Source organism: Otolemur garnettii, unplaced genomic scaffold (genome assembly GCF_000181295.1).
Source record: "Otolemur garnettii isolate 467f Iridium unplaced genomic scaffold, OtoGar3 scaffold00292, whole genome shotgun sequence".
In the NCBI taxonomy this organism is placed as follows: domain Eukaryota; kingdom Metazoa; phylum Chordata; class Mammalia; order Primates; family Galagidae; genus Otolemur; species Otolemur garnettii.
In genome coordinates, this window is record NW_003852687.1 from 479,203 (window position 1) to 495,587 (window position 16,385).

Genomic DNA, 16,385 nt, shown 5'->3' on the forward strand with positions numbered 1-16,385 from the left:
GAGAAGGTCCTTCTGTGAGGAGGAGGGCAAATGGGCAAAGAGAGAAACCGCTGGATTATGGAGGGGCAGCTGTTCCTGGTCATTCTCAGCATACATGAAAGTCATGTGAACAACCCTGTTCTCACCACACTTTAATCCTTTCAGCCAGCCTGTGAAGTAGGACCATCCCTGACCCACCTTCAGTGTCCCCTTCACTGATGTTGACCACCCACCTCCAGAGTGGGCCTCCCAGTGAAGCCAGCATATGAAGGATGGGCTGTTCTCTCCTCCCCACAGGCCTGGTCCAGCAGCTACTTCTTGGCTTATGCAGTCCCTTACCATCTGTTTCCATATGCCAAACTGAGCCTTGTAGCTCATCAGGGTCCTCTTCCTGCAGGAAGCTCTCTGTGACCAGCACACCTTGCTGGGCACACTGTTGGCTTGGCAATGCCCCAGCCATTATTGGGGGTGACTGTCACTTCAGCTCTCATCGCTGGTAGCTTGCAGATTCCACAAGGCATGGCCCCTAGAGGCACTCAAGACCATTTAAGATCTTAGACAAAGAAATAGTTTTAACTAGCTACGCGTTTTCATGGATGCACATTTTCAGAAAAGTATACAAATAGCTCATCAAATCCATGATTTCTTGGCCACTATTGGTAAGATGAGGCAGAATTGGGCATCGAAGCGCCTACTTTTTAAAAGTGAGTCACTTTAGGGCATCACCTGTGGCTCAAAGGAGTAGGGCACCAGCCCCATATGCTGGAGGTGGCGGGTTCAAATCCAGCCCCGACCAAAAACCAAAAAAAAAAAAAAAAAAAACTGCCAGAAAAAAAGTGAGTCACTTTAAAGAAAAAAGATTGCCAACAGTCTGTCATGCCTATCCTTGACCTCTAGGAGTCTCTGTGGAGCCTTCCTGGAACAGCCATGAAAAACTCCCGCTTCCCTTTCTTGTTCCCGGCTGCCTGCCCACAACCTCACCTTATAGCGGCTCAGAACCCTGCCTGCCAGGATGGGAGCCATTGCCCAGATCTTGGCTCTTCATGATTGGAGCAGATTACCATGAAGATAGATTATAAGGCCCTTCACAATCGAGAGGGGGGATGTACAGCAGGATTGGCTACCCCCTTCAATCAGGGATGAAGCTGGAAGATTCCTTCCAAAATGTGTAGACCACCCTCTCCCATCCTCCCTCTCTCTCGGCCAGGGGACTCCTTGGGCCCCCAATGCCCCACTCAGACACCCTCTCTCCTCCTGACCAGCTAGAGGGCCTTCTGACCCCTCCACTTGCCATCTGACATGGAAAACTCAGGGCCCCTTCCTCTTGGAGCCTCTGTTTCCCCATCCATAAATCGTCTATGATTCTGTTCCAAACTGAGCAGCTGACTGTGCCTCAGTTTCCCCCAGGGGACACATTTTTATATCCCTTTCTTTACAGGGGCTATTAAGCCATCTTCCAGATGAATCAGTTGCTGCTCTGAGGAGTGGGAGAACTTGCCCTGGGTAGGACCACCTGTCACAGGCTAGCAGAAGGTCGGTGGTCAGGCCACCAAGGAGACACAGCGGAATGCACCTTTCAAAGGAGGGGGTGGCGGTATGAAACCCGACTCCTCTCAGAGTTACCAGGTTTAAAACTTTGGACGTCCTCCACACAGCGGGGAAACTGAGGCACGCTGCAGCCCTCGCTGTCCAGTCACGCAGCACTAGGCCTGCGAGGACAGGAGGCCGGCCCATTCCAGGACCGGTCCCTGTGTCCGGCCCGACCCAGTGGGGCCAGCCCCTCCCCGTCCACCTCCCCCACCCTGGCCGTGGTGGCAGGGAGAGTTTAGAACAAAAGGCGACGGGGGGCGGGGCCGGGGCGGACTGGGGGCGGGGCGGAGGGTATAAGCGGCGGCCGCCGGGCGCGGCCCTGCAGGCCCAGCAGCCTCGGGGCGGATGGCTCCGGCCGTCAGGCTCCGCGGCGCGGCCCCGCGCGCCCTCTTGCTCCCGCTGCCGCTGCTGCTGCTGTTGCTGCTGCTGTTGCTCCCGCCGCCGCCGCTGCTGGCCGGAGCCCGGCCGCTGGTGAGTGCCCGACGCCGGCCGGCCGCTTCTCGCGGAGGGGGCGCCAGGCACGCGGGCTGGGCCCAGCTGCCAATCTGGACCCACGGGGGCGCCCCGGGTGGCCTGACACGGCCGGCACCCGAAACGCTTTTTGGTTCCTCATGGGCGTGATAGTGAGCTTCCCGTCCCTGGGAGTGTGCAAGACGAGCGTGCGCTGGGATCGCTTGGCTGGTGAGCGGGACTCCACGCTGGGTTCACGCCCCCTCCCGGCGCTGGGACCTGCTTCTCGCCCGCCAGCAGCGGATGCTGGAATGTGTGCTGGGAGAGGAAGCAGAAGGAGTGGTTACAGGGCCCCCTATTCATCTCTGGGACAAAGCCGAGCAGGTCCCAGGCGGTGTCAGCCTGCAGGTGTATGGCGGCGATGAGCGCACCTCCAGGTGTGCAGTGGGATGAAGGATAAAGGCAGTGCCAGTGGGGCAGTGCTGTGCTGGAGGAAGTAGGGTCTGAGCCTGAAGGGGAGACACTGCCCCCGCGCACTTGCTGGCAGCAAGTTTGGGAGGGAGACTGGGAGCCAAGAGAGCATGAGACCTAGGAGTGTGGGTGGGACAGAGAGGTGGGCCTCAGAAAGAAGTGGGTGCTGAGAGTAGGGAGTTGAGACCCTCAGAGAGCAGAAGGGTGGTAAGATAATGTGGGGAGGAGAGAAGAAAGTGGAGAGGCTGTCACTGAGTATGTGTGCCGACTTGTGTTTGTCCCAACATTGAGCTGGGGTTCAAGGCACCACCAGTCACAGGGGTGCCCAGGCCAGTCTGCTCTGCAGCCGAGGTGTCCAGCCAGCTCAGCAGGGATGGGAGCATTGGAAGGTGACAGGCTGGAGTTCTGGGACTGGTCCGGGCAAGAGGGAGGGATGCAGGTTGGGGCCTCTGTCCAACCACACTGGCTTTGCCCTGGCCAACCTGTGCTAGTTATGAGAGCAGGAGGGACGGGATGGGCGTGATAGAGCAGATGGAGGGGTCACCTCAGTCTGGAGGCCCTGCCTCTTCCCAGCCCCTCTTGGTTCCCTAGGACCTGGACAGAGTAAAGAATCACCCTGGGTAGCTGTTGAATGCATGGGTGTGGGACTTGGAGGGAGCTGTGTTTGGACCCCATGACCTGGTTTTATGCCTTATGTCTCAGAACCTCACCCACGTCAACTGCAATGGAAAAGGGGGGAGAGGTAACAATGCCTGCTGCTGGGCATTGAAGATTAAAGGAGGTGATGCCTGGCACTGCAGACACTGTCAACTGTAGCTGCCACTCTGATGCTATTGCAGCATCAGAGTGGGCCTGTGTCTAGGGGCCAGCCTGGGGTGGGCTCTGAGCTTGGCTGTTGCCTGTCACTCTGCAGACACACAGGGAGCATTTGGGGTCACCTCCGATATGTTTATCCCTAGGTCAGCAGGGCCAGGAGAGCTCTGTAAATATTTATCCACCCCCAGTTCCCACCTTCCAAAGCTGTCTTCCCTTGTGAAGGCATCAGGGAAGAGAGAGGGAAGGTTTGGTGGGGAGCAGGTAACCCTGCTTGCTAACTGGCAGTGACTTGGGCAGGTTGCTTGATGTCTCTGGGCCTCAGTGGGGCAGGATACTGCATAGAATGGCATGGTGATGCTCGCATCTTCCTCACAGCCTGACCAAGTGCCCTCCCTTTCAGGCTCACCTCCGAACGACAGAAGGCACAGCTCTGATTAATTATCCCATTGAACAGATAGAAACAGACCTGGAGAGGGGCACAACTAGTCTGGTCTTACCTAGTGGTTTCCTAACCTGAGGCCCTCCCTATCTCCCCTCTGTCTGGTGCTGCCCACGGGCTGACCCTGAGGCTCTGAGCTCCTCTGCTAGGAGGCTGGGTCAGTGGAGAAATTCTTTGAGTATGTCTGAGGCTATGGCCTGGTGCCTGCCAGAGGAGGGCAGGGCTGGGCCAGCCAGGCATCCACCACAGGCCAGGTCAAGGGAGGGCACTGGCTGGGTGAGGAGGGAATGCTCTGGGAGCAGAAACACTTCTCAGGAATGTGGGATTTTTGGAGGTAAGCCAATGGGCAGGGTGGGGGGAGCTCCAGAGCAGGAAGCATGAGCCTCAGGACTAGGCCTTGCTCTTTCCTGACCTGCTGTGTGACCCTAAGCAATGTCCTTGACCTCTCTGGGCTCTGTTTCATCCTCTGCCCAATAGGGGGACACCTGTTCCCCAAACTCCCTAGGGCTATAGATGAGCCCAGGGGTGGTCTATGCCCACCACTTTGCCTCATGGAATCCCAGTATTCCTGGAGGGACTGAGTACACCCACCTTAGGAATCAGCAAGCTGTGCTGTGCCAGCTTCATGGCTAGGGCACCTGCCCCCAGGCCAGAAGGGACTCCAAAAGATGAAGTGTGGGAAATCAGTGAGGCAGGGAATATGTGTTCTATGCTAGTGATGGGGAACCTGAGGCTAAGAGCTGTTAAATGATGTACTCTAAGAAAAAAAATGTTGTGCACCTGCTGGAGGCCTAAATGCTAGCATCTCCTGTTCACTCCCTCTCTAAGATCAATGAATAGCTGTGGAGAGGGAGCAAGGGGCCTCTGACTTGCTGGGAGACCCTGCATGAGGAGCTTTTCTTGTCTGGGCCTGGAAACTCTTCTAACTGCAACTTCTGTTTTGCCATTGTAGTCTGGAGATTTGGTGGGGGGGCGGGGGCTGGAAGTGAGGTGGGTGGTAGGAACCATAGCGATTGCTGACTGGGAGGACAAGGAGTAGGGCAGGTTGAGGTACTTCTCTGCCTTTGTGCAGCAGAGCATAGGCCCGGCACCCAAGACCTGGCTTCCAGCAGAGGCAGTTCTGCTCACACCCCGCCAGGGCTGGGTGCACAGCAGGAGCTAGCTCTGTGATCTGCTTGTCCCCTTCATGCACGGAGGATGGGGGCAGCCAGTTATCATGACATGCTGCCTCAGAAGCATGTCATGCGGCCCTGTGCTGGGGCACCACCCCCATTTGACAGATGGGGAAGTTGAGGCTAAGAGAGGGCAGTGACTTGTCCAGAGTCACCATGGCATAGAATGGGTAGGCCATGAGCGCAGTGCTTTCCACCAGCTGTTACCAGAGCAAGTCGCTTGGCCTCTCTGGGATCCATTTCCTTATCTGAGAGGTGAGGGCCCTGGCCTGCAGCAGTGATAAATACTAACAATAAGCCCAGATTCGGCTGGAATCCACATGCCGTGGGGCTACCTCTGCCAGATTACCACGCAACAAGCAAGCTCAGGAAGCAGGGGGAAAATTGTTCCCCCTTAATAGTTCCATAGCCCCCACCATCAGAAGAACCCTTCATGTTGGGGTGTTTGTGGGAGTTGAAACTTCAGTTCAGGATCTGGAGTTTGGAGGCCTGGGATGCTGACCAGAGCCCTGGGGCATCTGGGGCCTGGGACAGCTGCCAGAGGCTGAGAGTGAGGCGGGGCCTGAGTAGCCCGGCTCCTGCCCCAAATATGGCTGTGGGGAGGCTGCAGTTGACCAGAAAGGTGCTGAGTTTCCCAGCAGATAGCACAGGCCTCAGCTTTAGGCCTGGAATGCCAAGGTCCTGCTACAGCCTTGCTGGGTGAGCTCACAGGGTCTCCCACCTCTCTGAGCTTTTGTTTTCTTGGTAAGAACTCTGACTTCTGCCCTGGGGACTTGGAAAGGGTAGGAGGATGTAGCTTAGGTCAGAATGCCCTCTGCGCTGCTGGTGCTTCAGCAGGTGGGCCTGGGTGCCTAGTAACTGGCTGCTCCCATCCTTCCTGCATGAAAGGGACAAGCAGATTACAGAGCTAACTCCTGCTGTCACCCAGCCCTGGCAGGGTGTGAGCAAAACTACCTCTGCTGGAAGCCAGGTCTCAGTTACCCAGTGCCCTTCCCAGGTGCCAGGCCTGCGCTAAGTGCTCCATACACATCACCTTGTCTAGTCCTCACTCACCACTGGTCAGGTGAGCAAACCAAGGCCACACCACAGGGCAGCAACCCCTCCATGCTGGGGGAGAAAGGGGAGAAAGGGGACGTCCTGGACAGAAGAGATGGCAGAACCTGCTCACGTGACCAAGGGGGCAGACGGGGGTGACGCGGGTGTGCTTCAGCTTAGCAGACACAGGAAGAAAAGGAGGTGGAAATGAGTTTCCAGGGCAGGCAAGGGTAGGGGCAGCTAGTTACCAGGTACCCAGGCTCCTGCTAAAGCCCCAGGAGCACAGATGGCTCCTGTGAGGAAAAGCAGGAAGATCATGCCTGGTGTTTCCTTGGGAGCTTCATTGGGTCTATTCCTGGTTGTGTGTGGAAAATACAGTCAGCAGTTCATAGGCAGTGTACCCCTACACAGATGTCACCGGCCTGAGTAGCTGGAATAGGTGACAGGCAGCCCAGGGCCCTCTAGGATGGGGTAGGGAGGCAGCTTGGTGCCTTGGAATAAAGTATCAAGAAACCAGAGAGTTAGCTCAATGCCAGAGTCCTGCAGGGTGCTCGAGCCCTTCCCTCCCTGTGTGCCCAGCCACCCAGTGGGCTGGGGCTATGCATAGTGTGCTGATGGGCCACACCTCCAACCACAGGTCCCAAGACCCCAAGTCCTGACCAGGCACTCTCTCTCGTGCCCAGGATGCCCACCGCCACCCCTCTGTGAGGAAGGGGCAGCAGCCTTGGCATGCAGCTCTGTCCAGTGGTCCGGCACCCGCCTCTGCCACCCAGGAGGTCCCCTACGCCGCCAGCGGCCCCAGGCCTCCCCGCTGCGGTGTGCCTGACCCACCTGATGGGCTGAGTACCCGAAACCGGCAGAAGCGGTTTGTGCTGTCCGGTGGGCGCTGGGAGAAGACGGACCTCACCTATAGGTAGGGGCTACCTGTGTGTAGTGTGTGAGCCTGCCACTGTCACAGCTGCTGCTTGAGACACACCAGGGCCAGATCTGTGTGGCTAATGGACCTCTGTGCCTATTGAGCCCCCAGCCATCCACAGAGCAGCACCCTAAAGCCCCAACTCAGACACATATGCAGATAAAACCCCCCATAGCTCTCAGCAGAGGGGAGTGTTTTATGTCATAACCTGAAGAGTTTCAGCTTGTGTTCAGAGACCGGCGTTCAGTCACCCAGGCAGCCTTTCCTGGGTGGAGCCCAGACTCCACACAGGAAGCAGACACAGCCCCACCCTCTTGAGGAGGCAGGCACATCACTGTCCCACTTGAGCTTGGTTCAGGTGGAGATGGTGGGGAGGAGCAGACTCCTCACTGGGTCACCAGGGAAGGCCCAGGGCAGGTGACAGGGAGGCTGAGGCTCACATGTCCTGCAGATAGCCACTTAGCTTGAGAGGGAAGAATGATCTGGTGTCACACTGCATTGGAACTAAGACTGCAGGGTCCTCAGGAATTTCCTGGGTGGGGACCTGGGAACCAAGAGAGGGCTCAAGGGGTCGAGGTCTCCCCACGGTGAGCAGTGCTATCAGGTCTAGAATGTAGGTCTTGGATCTCCTGGTCCTGTTTTTTTTCCACCAAATGCAGACACATGTACACACCAAGTACACCCAAACCCACATGCAGATGTGTCTGCATGGCCAGGGAGAATGATGTGCTGCACCCAAGGCCCAGAGTGCACCTGGCCTGTGACCCCAGTGTACATGCACCCACTGAGCATTTAGGGGCGGGCAGCTCCTGACCCCTCAGCTATCAAAGGCTGTCCAGCCCCGACACCCAGGCCCCTCCAACTCCCCCCAGGATCCTCCGGTTCCCATGGCAGCTGGTGCGGGAGCAGGTGCAGCAGACAGTGGCAGAAGCCCTGCGGGTGTGGAGTGAGGTGACACCACTCACCTTCACTGAGGTGCAGGAGGGCCGTGCCGACATCATGATCGACTTCACCAGGTGATATGGCAGCGTGAGACCCCTCCAGAAACAGCCCCACCAGCCAATAGCCACTGACTCTGCCCCCACCCACCCATAGGTACTGGCATGGGGACAATCTGCCATTCGATGGGCCTGGGGGCATCCTGGCCCATGCCTTCTTCCCCAAGACCCACCGAGAAGGGGACGTCCACTTCGACTATGATGAGACCTGGACTGTTGGGGACAACCAGGGTATGGGCTGGGAACCTATTTTCCAGATGGGGCAACTAGAGATCATAGAGAATGAGCACTTGCCAAGGTTCCTGAGCTGGGGTCTGGAGCATGGGTGTCTCATGGCAGGAGGCCTAGGGGTTGCTGACCCAGCTCCCTTCTCTAGGCACAGACCTGCTGCAGGTGGCAGCCCACGAATTTGGCCACGTGCTGGGGCTGCAGCACACGACAGCAGCCAAGGCTCTGATGTCCCCTTTCTACACCTTCCGCTACCCACTGAGCCTCAGCCCAGATGACCGCAGAGGCATCCAATACCTATATGGCCAACCGAGGCTTATCCCCACCTCCAGGGCCCCAGCCCTGGCCCCCCGGGCTGGAGTGGAGGACACCAACGAGATTGCACCACTGGAGGTGAGGCTTGGGAGGGTGGGAAGTCAGGAGGTGGGGACCTGCCCCCAGCTCCTGCCCCCTTCCCTTGCTGGCCTCTGAGGCTGCAGCGTGTGCCCTCAGCACGGGCCCCCTCTCCCCTCAAGCCGGGAGCCCAGCCAGATGCCTGTGAGGCCTCCTTTGATGCAGTCGCTACCATCCGAGGCGAGCTCTTCTTTTTCAAGGCAGGCTTCGTGTGGCGGTTGCGTGGGGGCCGGCTGCAGCCCGGCTATCCTGCGCTGGCCTCTCGCCACTGGCAGGGACTGCCTGGCCCTGTGGATGCTGCCTTCGAGGACGCCCAGGGGCACATTTGGTTCTTCCAAGGTGAGTGGAGGTCAAGAGTCTGCTCAAAGGCCTTCCTAGAGGCAGAAATGTCATGCCAAAGGAAGGGACAGACAGATGGATCCCCAGGGATACAGCGGGCAGGGAGAAGGTGCTCCAAAAGCTAGGACAACTGGGGGGCTCCAGAGGAAGCAGCTCTTGAGATGGACGCAGCACAGATGGTTCTTTACATCAGGCTATGCATTGGCAAGTCCAACCCACAAAGCCACCTCACAGGCTGGGTGCTAGAGATGAGGCCTCTGGGGCTCACGGCAATGAAGTGACTCACCAAGGCTGCAGCTTGGAAAAGGTGGAGCAGGAATTTTATCTAGGTCTGTGCCCCTGGAGCTGGCAGAGACAAGCACCTGGAGGCTTCCAAGTGCCAGAGGCTTAATAAACAGAGGTGTGGCATGGGAAACCTGCATGTGGGTCCCGGGCAGCAAGGACCCGGGGAATAGCCAGTGGACATTTGTCACAAACAAACAGATGCCAGAGGAAGGGAAAGGGCCCAGGCAGTTCTCTGCTGATTAGAGTACCCCACTGCACCCCAGCCCATCCTAGCTGGCTCCCACTCCCTCTAGGGGTAGGATGCTGAGCACACATTATTGTCCCTTTGTTTTATGGACAAGGAGAGTCAGGCTCAGAGCCCATGGTGGTGGCTGGGCGTGGCAATAGTGGCTTGGCAGCTCCTTGCAGCCTCCCTTCTCTGGCAGGTGCTCAGTACTGGGTGTACGACGGTGAGAAGCCCGTCCTGGGCCCTGCGCCCCTCTCTGAGCTGGGTCTTGTGGGATCCCCAATCCATGCCGCCTTGGTCTGGGGTTCCGAGAAGAATAAGATCTACTTCTTCCGAGGCGGAGACTACTGGCGTTTCCATCCCAGTACCCGGCATGTGGATAGTCCAGTGCCCCGCCGGGCCACTGACTGGCGAGGGGTGCCCTCTGAGATCGACGCTGCTTTCCAGGATGCTGATGGTGTGTTGAGGGTGGTTGGCGGGAGGTGGGTGCAGCAGTAGCTGCATGCCCTGCCCAGAGGTGGCTGGGGCCCCTCACACCCACAACGGTAGGCCCAGCTCTTCCTCACAGGTTCTTGGCCTAGTGCCATCTGCCCTCCTCCTGGTGGCCAGGTAGTTCTTACCCCTTGTGTTGCCGATGAGGAGACTGAGGGCCAGAGAAGTGCAGAGTGTTGCCCCAGTCCCTTGGTTACAGCCAGGAAAATAATATCAGCTAGGCTCTGAGGGCCAACAATGCTCCAGGCATGGCTCTAAGCTCCTTACAACTCCTGTGTACTTCTCTGAACAGCTTTCTGACCTGTTAGGAAACCAGTTTCTGGAGGAGCAAACAGAGGATCAGGCAAGGAGGCCCCTAACCAGGGCCAACCAGGTGGATGGTGGCAGAGCCAGGACTCTCACCCCGGCCCTTGCTCATAACCACTAAACCATCCAGCCTCCCACAACTGCAAAGGATCAGAGCCAGTTGAGGACTCACAGTCCAGTGCTTTTGCCCCTGCTAGCTCCTCCTTTGCTTCTCCCCCGCATTAGGTCCTGCTGGGAAAGCTGTCCTGGGGTGGCCTCAGGCTCCAGGACTCCAGGACGCCCATCTGTAGTTGGGTTGGTGGGTGTAGGAGAGAATGACATGGAGGGCAGTGAAGGCTGTGCTATTTGCTTTCTTAAGAGGTAGGACTTGGGCCACTGAAGTTCCGAAAACTATAAGGTAGAGTGTTAGTACAGACCAGACCCTGGGGCAGGCAGAAGGGCTCCATGGAAAGAAGAGAGGTTCTGGAAGGCCCAGCAGTAGCTAAAGACTGCCCACTTAGCTGCCCCCCATGCCCATCCCTGGGCACAGCTGGCAGGCAGGCATGGGGCCTACTGTCTGCCCACTCAGACCTGACCTTGTTCTCCTCTCAGGATATGCCTACTTCCTGCGTGGCCGCCTTTACTGGAAGTTTGACCCTGTGAAGGTGAAGACTCTGGAAGGCTTCCCCCGTCTTGTGGGCCCTGACTTTTTCAGCTGTGCCGAGCCTGCCAACACTTTCCTCTGACCACAGCTTCAATGTCCTCAGGGATGCTGACCCCTGCCAAGCCACAGATTTCAGGCTAGAGATCCACAGCCATCTTTATGGCTAGAGGCACCAAGCACAGGACCAAGCCCGTGTCTCCTCAGTGGGGTGGGTAGGGGTATGAACACCATGACAACTGCAGGGAGGGCCATGCGGGTCGTGGTCACCTGCCAGCAACTATCTCAGACTGGGCAGGGAGCCTTTGGCATTACTTAAGAGGGAAGGCAGTCTGGGGCTGGCTCTGCACCACCTGTGCAGGCCCTGGTCAAACTTGGCTACTCTCGATGTTTCTGTCTCTGAGGGTAGGACTTTGACAGGCCTGGGAGAACCAAAGTGTCTTCACTTACTCCCTGCTGTGAGGTTCCTGCCAGGAGTTGGTGCTGAGGCAGTGGTGCCAGGCCCCTAAGGCTTTCAACCCTGGTTGAGCAACTAGGCCATGGGGCAGAACCCTCTCCTGAGAAGTGAGCTCTGAGTAGATGCATGCATCTGGCTGTCTTTCAGCTCCTGATGCTGGAGCTCTGTTCCCCAGGATGCAGGCCAAAAGGCCCACAGGCAGCTGGGGAGGGGTGTTCCTGCAGGAGACCCGAGGCCCTGGAGGCCCCAACATACCTCAATCCTGTCCTGGATCCTTCTGAAACCCTCACCCCAGCACTGCTGTCTTCCAAAGCCATGTAAATGTGTGTACAGTGTATACAAAGCATTTTTTTTAAAACTGAGGCTGTCATTAAACACAGTTGTTTTCTACCTGCCTGTCTGGTCTCTGTGACTATGCAAACAAGATGGTGAGACCTGGTATGAGTACAACCCTACCCTAGAAACCATTGTTGAACCCCCCCCACCCACCCAAGTCCCCGGCCTTTGGGGCTGGGCACAAAGCTTGGAGCTCCTCCTGCCCCATCCCCCAATCACATTTCACAGACATTTGCAGCAGCTTCCTTTTTTTTTTGTAGAGACAGTGTCTCGCTTTATCACCCTAGGTAGAGTGCCATGGTGTCACAGCTTACAGCAACCTCCAACTCCTAGGCTTAGGGGATTCTCTTGCCTCAGCCTCCCAAGTAGCTGGGACTACAGGCGCCTGCCAGAACACCCAGCTATTTTTTTGTTGCAGTTTGGCCGGGGCCAGGTTTGAACCCACCACCCCCGGTATATGGGGCCGGCGCCCTACTCACTGAGCCACAGGGGCTGCCCGTTTTCTTTTTTTTGAGACAGAATCTCACCCTGTTGGCCCAGACTAGAATGCCATGGAGTCGTAGCTCCCAGCAACCTTACACTCTTGGGCTCAAGCGATCCTCTTGCCTTAGCCTCCCTGAGTAGCTGGGACTACAGGCGTGCACCACCATGCCTGGCTAGTTTTTCTATCTTTTTCTTTTTTAGTAGAGACGGTCTTGCTCTTGCTCAAGCTGGTCTTGTGATCTACCTGCCTTGGTCTCCCAGGGTGCTGGGATTACAAGAATGAGCCACTGCACACTGCAGCGGCTTCTTAATGGCTCCCTGCTTCCTTCCGTTAATTTTCAAGTGGCGGTCATTTTATCTGATCATGTCACACCTCAGCCCCATTGTATAGTACAGTCAGCCTTCCATATCTATGGGTTCCACATCTGTGGATTCATGGAACTGTAGAAAGTATTGGAGGAAAAAAAAGAAGTTGTGTCTATACTGAACATACTTTAATTTTTCAACAGTACAGTTTAATCATTTACACGGTATTTACACTTTATTAAGTATTATAACTAGACTTAAGGTATTATACACAAGGGCATATGTGTAGGTTATATGCAGATTATTACACCACTTTATATTAGGGAGTCCTGGAATCAATCCCCATGGACACCTAGGGAGGACCATACTTTGATTTGCCGCTGCTGTGGAAACCACAGAACAAAACTCATGGCCACCACAGTCCTTCCTAACTCCCCAGTGTCTTCACAGTAGCACTTATCTCTGAGGCAGTTCCATCAGACTGTACCCATACCAAATTGTTAGTAATGGGCTGTCTTTGTTTCACTGCATGGTTAAATTTGGTACCTGAATTACTTTGCTTTGATCCTTCAGTAGCTGTGGTCTCCACTCTCAGCTGTAAGTGACAAGGGACAGAGCCTCAGGGCAGGGCTGTGCTTATAGAGAATGAAGGTGTCCCTCCAACACTCATGTAATGCACTTGTCACACCAAATATGGGTACCACCTGGGCCTTTGAAAACTGCCAGTCCCCGTTCAGTGTTGTCATTCTGCCCATCTCCACTGCTTTAGGAACAGCTGTAGACTGGACCTGGGGTCTCTGTTCTCCTCTTATCTGCTGAGCTGCCCTATGTTTTCGAAGGAGAAAACTGAGGCACCGGCCTGGGGACATAAGGTTCGTCCAGACCATTCAGGTTTCCACATGTGGCTCTGTCCTCTTGGCCTTCCGGCCTTACTTTGTTTCTCCTCTCCTGGGCTGGGTTCTAGTTCTGACTGTAAGACTGAGAGAGCCACCGCCTGAGTCAGGGCCTCACTGGCTATTTTCGTCTGTGAGAAGCTTGCGCCTATACCGCGACTTGGGAGGTCGTCTAGGAGGACGAGAAACTAGTCGTGGCTCCTTTAAGGGGGAAGCGACGGGCCTTTTGTTTAGGCGGCGGCGCGCGCGTCGGCGTCAACGCTCGCGCCTGCGCACCGAGGGCGGCCTGGTCATCGTCTGCAGCGGCGGCTGAAGAACCCGGCGGACACGCGAGCCTTCAGCTCGGCCTGCACTTCGCCTCCCGGCCTAGGTTCCCCTTGGCCCGGCGCGCCCCGGCTCCGCCGCAGCCCCCCCCCAATCCCTTGCAGCCCGGCCCCGGCCACCCGCCTTCACCGCCGTAATGATGATGATGGCGCTGAGCAAGACCTTTGGGCAAAAGCCCGTCAAGTTCCAGCTGGAGGACGACGGCGAATTCTACATGATCGGCTCCGAGGTAGCCCGCGGAGCCTCCCGGTCCTCTCTGGGCCCAGCCCCGTGGGAGGCCCGGGGCGGGTCTGTCCGCCGGGAGCGCGCATCTCCATTCATCTCGGCGGGCGGGGGCGTGCGTAAGGGGGGGCGTGATGGAGGCGTGGTCTAGGGCCGGCCTGTGGCCCCGCCCCCAGCTCGGAGAATTGGCTTTGCTCACCCTACTCGCCTGTCCCGGGTGGGGTTTACGGCGCAGCGAGAGCCCACTGGTTCCGTGCTGAGTTGGTATTGCTCCAGCCGGACGCAAAGATGGGCGTGTTCGGTTAGCCCTTGCGGTGCAGCTTCGGGGCTGCACTATTACCCCTGGCCCTTCTGAGATGTTGCACATCTCATGTGCACCCCACTCCCCGTGACTACTTGTAGGACTCTGAAATCGCAGGTTGGAAACCGGGGCTTAATGAAGGCTCAGCCCCATTGGATTGTTGTGGCCACTGAGGTTGGCAGTGGAGGTGTTTTGACCTTTGTTTACCAGTGAAGGTAAACAGACTGGGAGAAGATGTTTGCTTTGGAGTGTGTAAGGCCCCCAGTGCCTGAGCTAGATCTTTCAGCAGTTATGAAGCAATGACATTTCGGATATCTGTAAACTGATTGTGAATTATTACAGGGGAACAATCCTAAGGATCTTTAATCTTTAGCTAGAGTGGCAGCACGTTATTGAATCAGCTAGACCCCTGACTGTAGGAAAACCCTACCTGGCCCTTTGGTGGGTGTTTGTTCTAAGTGTATTAAGTTCTAAGTGTACTGAGTTTTTACTGTTTTAAAGGGTCCCCAGCTAGTGTATGTTCCTTAAAAAAAAATTATGGTTATACAATGGCAATTGTATAGATTGTGTAAATTGTACAGATGTGCAAATGGCAAGCAATAGGGTTTCTCATGTGAGGCGGTAAGTACCAATCCTGGTAAATTAAAGCTGTTACAGAATGCCAAGAATTCCTTCTCCATGTAGCAGTTTTTAGTATTGTACTCCAACACTTCATGTTTTTACTTTTAGGGGTTTTCTTGACAGTCCAGCGTAGTGTGAATGAATAAAGCCTCAGGATGTTCATGCGGAGGCTTTCAAGGCACCCTGTAATTCCTGTCTTGTGTTAGTTGTGTCAAGCTATGACACCAATGTTGTCAGTAGCATCAGAACTTCAATGTTTGCATTGCATTTTCCCTGTTTTCTTTTTTTTTCTTTGTAGAGATAGGGTCTTGCTTTGTTGCCCAGGCTGGTTTCAAACTCCTAGCCTTAAGCAAGGTCCCCCCACTGTGCCCCAGCCTCCCACAGTGCTGAGATAACAGGTGTGGGGCACCATGCCTGGCCATGTATCCACTAAGTTAAAAATTTTTTTTTTATTTTTTTGAGGCAGAGTCTTGCTCTGTTGCACCCTCCCAGTCCTTTCTGGGCCCAGCCATGTGGTAATCCTGGGGTGGGTCTGTCAGCTGGGACAATGGTCTCCATTCATCACAAGGGGCCAGGAGTGCGCAGGGCCTGGGCTTGATAGGGGTGTGATCTAGGGCCCGCTAGGGTGCTGTGGTGTCAGCCTAGCTCACAGCGACCTCAAACTCCTGGGCTCAAGTGATCCTCCTGTCTCAGCCTTCCAAGTAACTGGGTCTACAGGCATGTGCCATAATGCCTGGCTAGTGTTTTCTATTTTTAGTAGAGATGGGGTCTCACTCTTGCTCAGTCTGGTCTTGAACTCCTGAGCTCAAGTGATCCTTCTGCCTCAGCCTCCCAGAATGCTAGGAGTATCCACTAATTTTTATAAAACAAAAGGGGCATGATATTTACTTTAATCACTTACGTACTGCTGTTCAAAGGTGGCTGTGCTTGGGAAATGAAGCCAGTGCCTGTCCATCTGCCGCAGCTCAGAGCGGTCCTCATCAGCTGGTAGGCACCTACCTAATGGGATGCAAAAGGCACTTGAGCATGTAACTGGGAGATTGTTCAAAGAAACCTTTACCTGATTTAATGGGTGGAAGAGTAATCAGATTGGGTTTGTTTCTGAGTGGGTGATATCTTTGAAAAGAAAGCTTTCATTTATTAGGTGGGGCAAATTGAGAAGCAACACTTGGCCAGGTGGGAAGAACTTCAGGAGGCCTGGTTCCACCTCCATGTCACTTTTCACATGTGTATAGGGAGATGCTTAACCTAGATGGCCCCTAGGATCTTCCCCCAAACACATTTTAGGTTCTAGAAAGCTAACTACTATATTCTCTTTCAGCCTTTTACCCCTTGACATGCACTGCATAATCCTGAGACCCAGACAGAGGCAGTTTGCGCTCTTGGGCCTGACTTAACAGTCATCAGACCTTTGGAGTTTAGAAGGGTTCAAGATCAGAGAACCTTCTATTGGTATCTGGTAGCTCCTGTGACACTGTTGGGTGGATGGTCCCTGGCCCCTTTCCCTGGGGAAATAATCTCTCTATTAAGAGGTGAGCCAGGCTAAGGCGCCAGCCACGTACACCTAAGGTGGCAGGTTCGAATCCCCAGCCTGGACCCGCCAAACAACAATGACGGCTGCAACCAAAAAAATAGCCGGGCGTTGTGGTGGGCGCCTGTGGTCCCAG

General features: G+C 55.6%; 2 protein-coding genes across 3 annotated transcripts in view; both read left to right on the top strand.

Annotated features, from left to right (window-relative positions):
• Positions 1–1,887: 1,887 nt before the first annotated feature.
• MMP11 (matrix metallopeptidase 11) lies at positions 1,888–11,590 on the top strand. Its single transcript, XM_003803286.3, has 8 exons — positions 1,888–2,040; positions 6,636–6,865; positions 7,741–7,884; positions 7,964–8,097; positions 8,243–8,487; positions 8,610–8,826; positions 9,537–9,794; positions 10,727–11,590. The coding sequence occupies exons 1-8, from the start codon at positions 1,915–1,917 to the stop codon at positions 10,858–10,860; spliced, it is 1,488 nt and encodes a 495-aa protein (XP_003803334.1). The 5' UTR covers positions 1,888–1,914; the 3' UTR covers positions 10,861–11,590.
• A 1,885-nt stretch (positions 11,591–13,475) lies between these two features.
• Positions 13,476–16,385, top strand: part of SMARCB1 (SWI/SNF related, matrix associated, actin dependent regulator of chromatin, subfamily b, member 1) — a 41,529-nt gene continuing 38,619 nt past the window's right edge. For both annotated transcript variants that reach the window (XM_003803288.3, XM_003803287.3), the window contains exon 1: positions 13,476–13,803. In XM_003803288.3, coding sequence (XP_003803336.1) covers positions 13,711–13,803 — 93 coding nt within the window. In that variant the 5' untranslated portion in view covers positions 13,476–13,710. The remainder of the gene's footprint in view (positions 13,804–16,385) is intronic.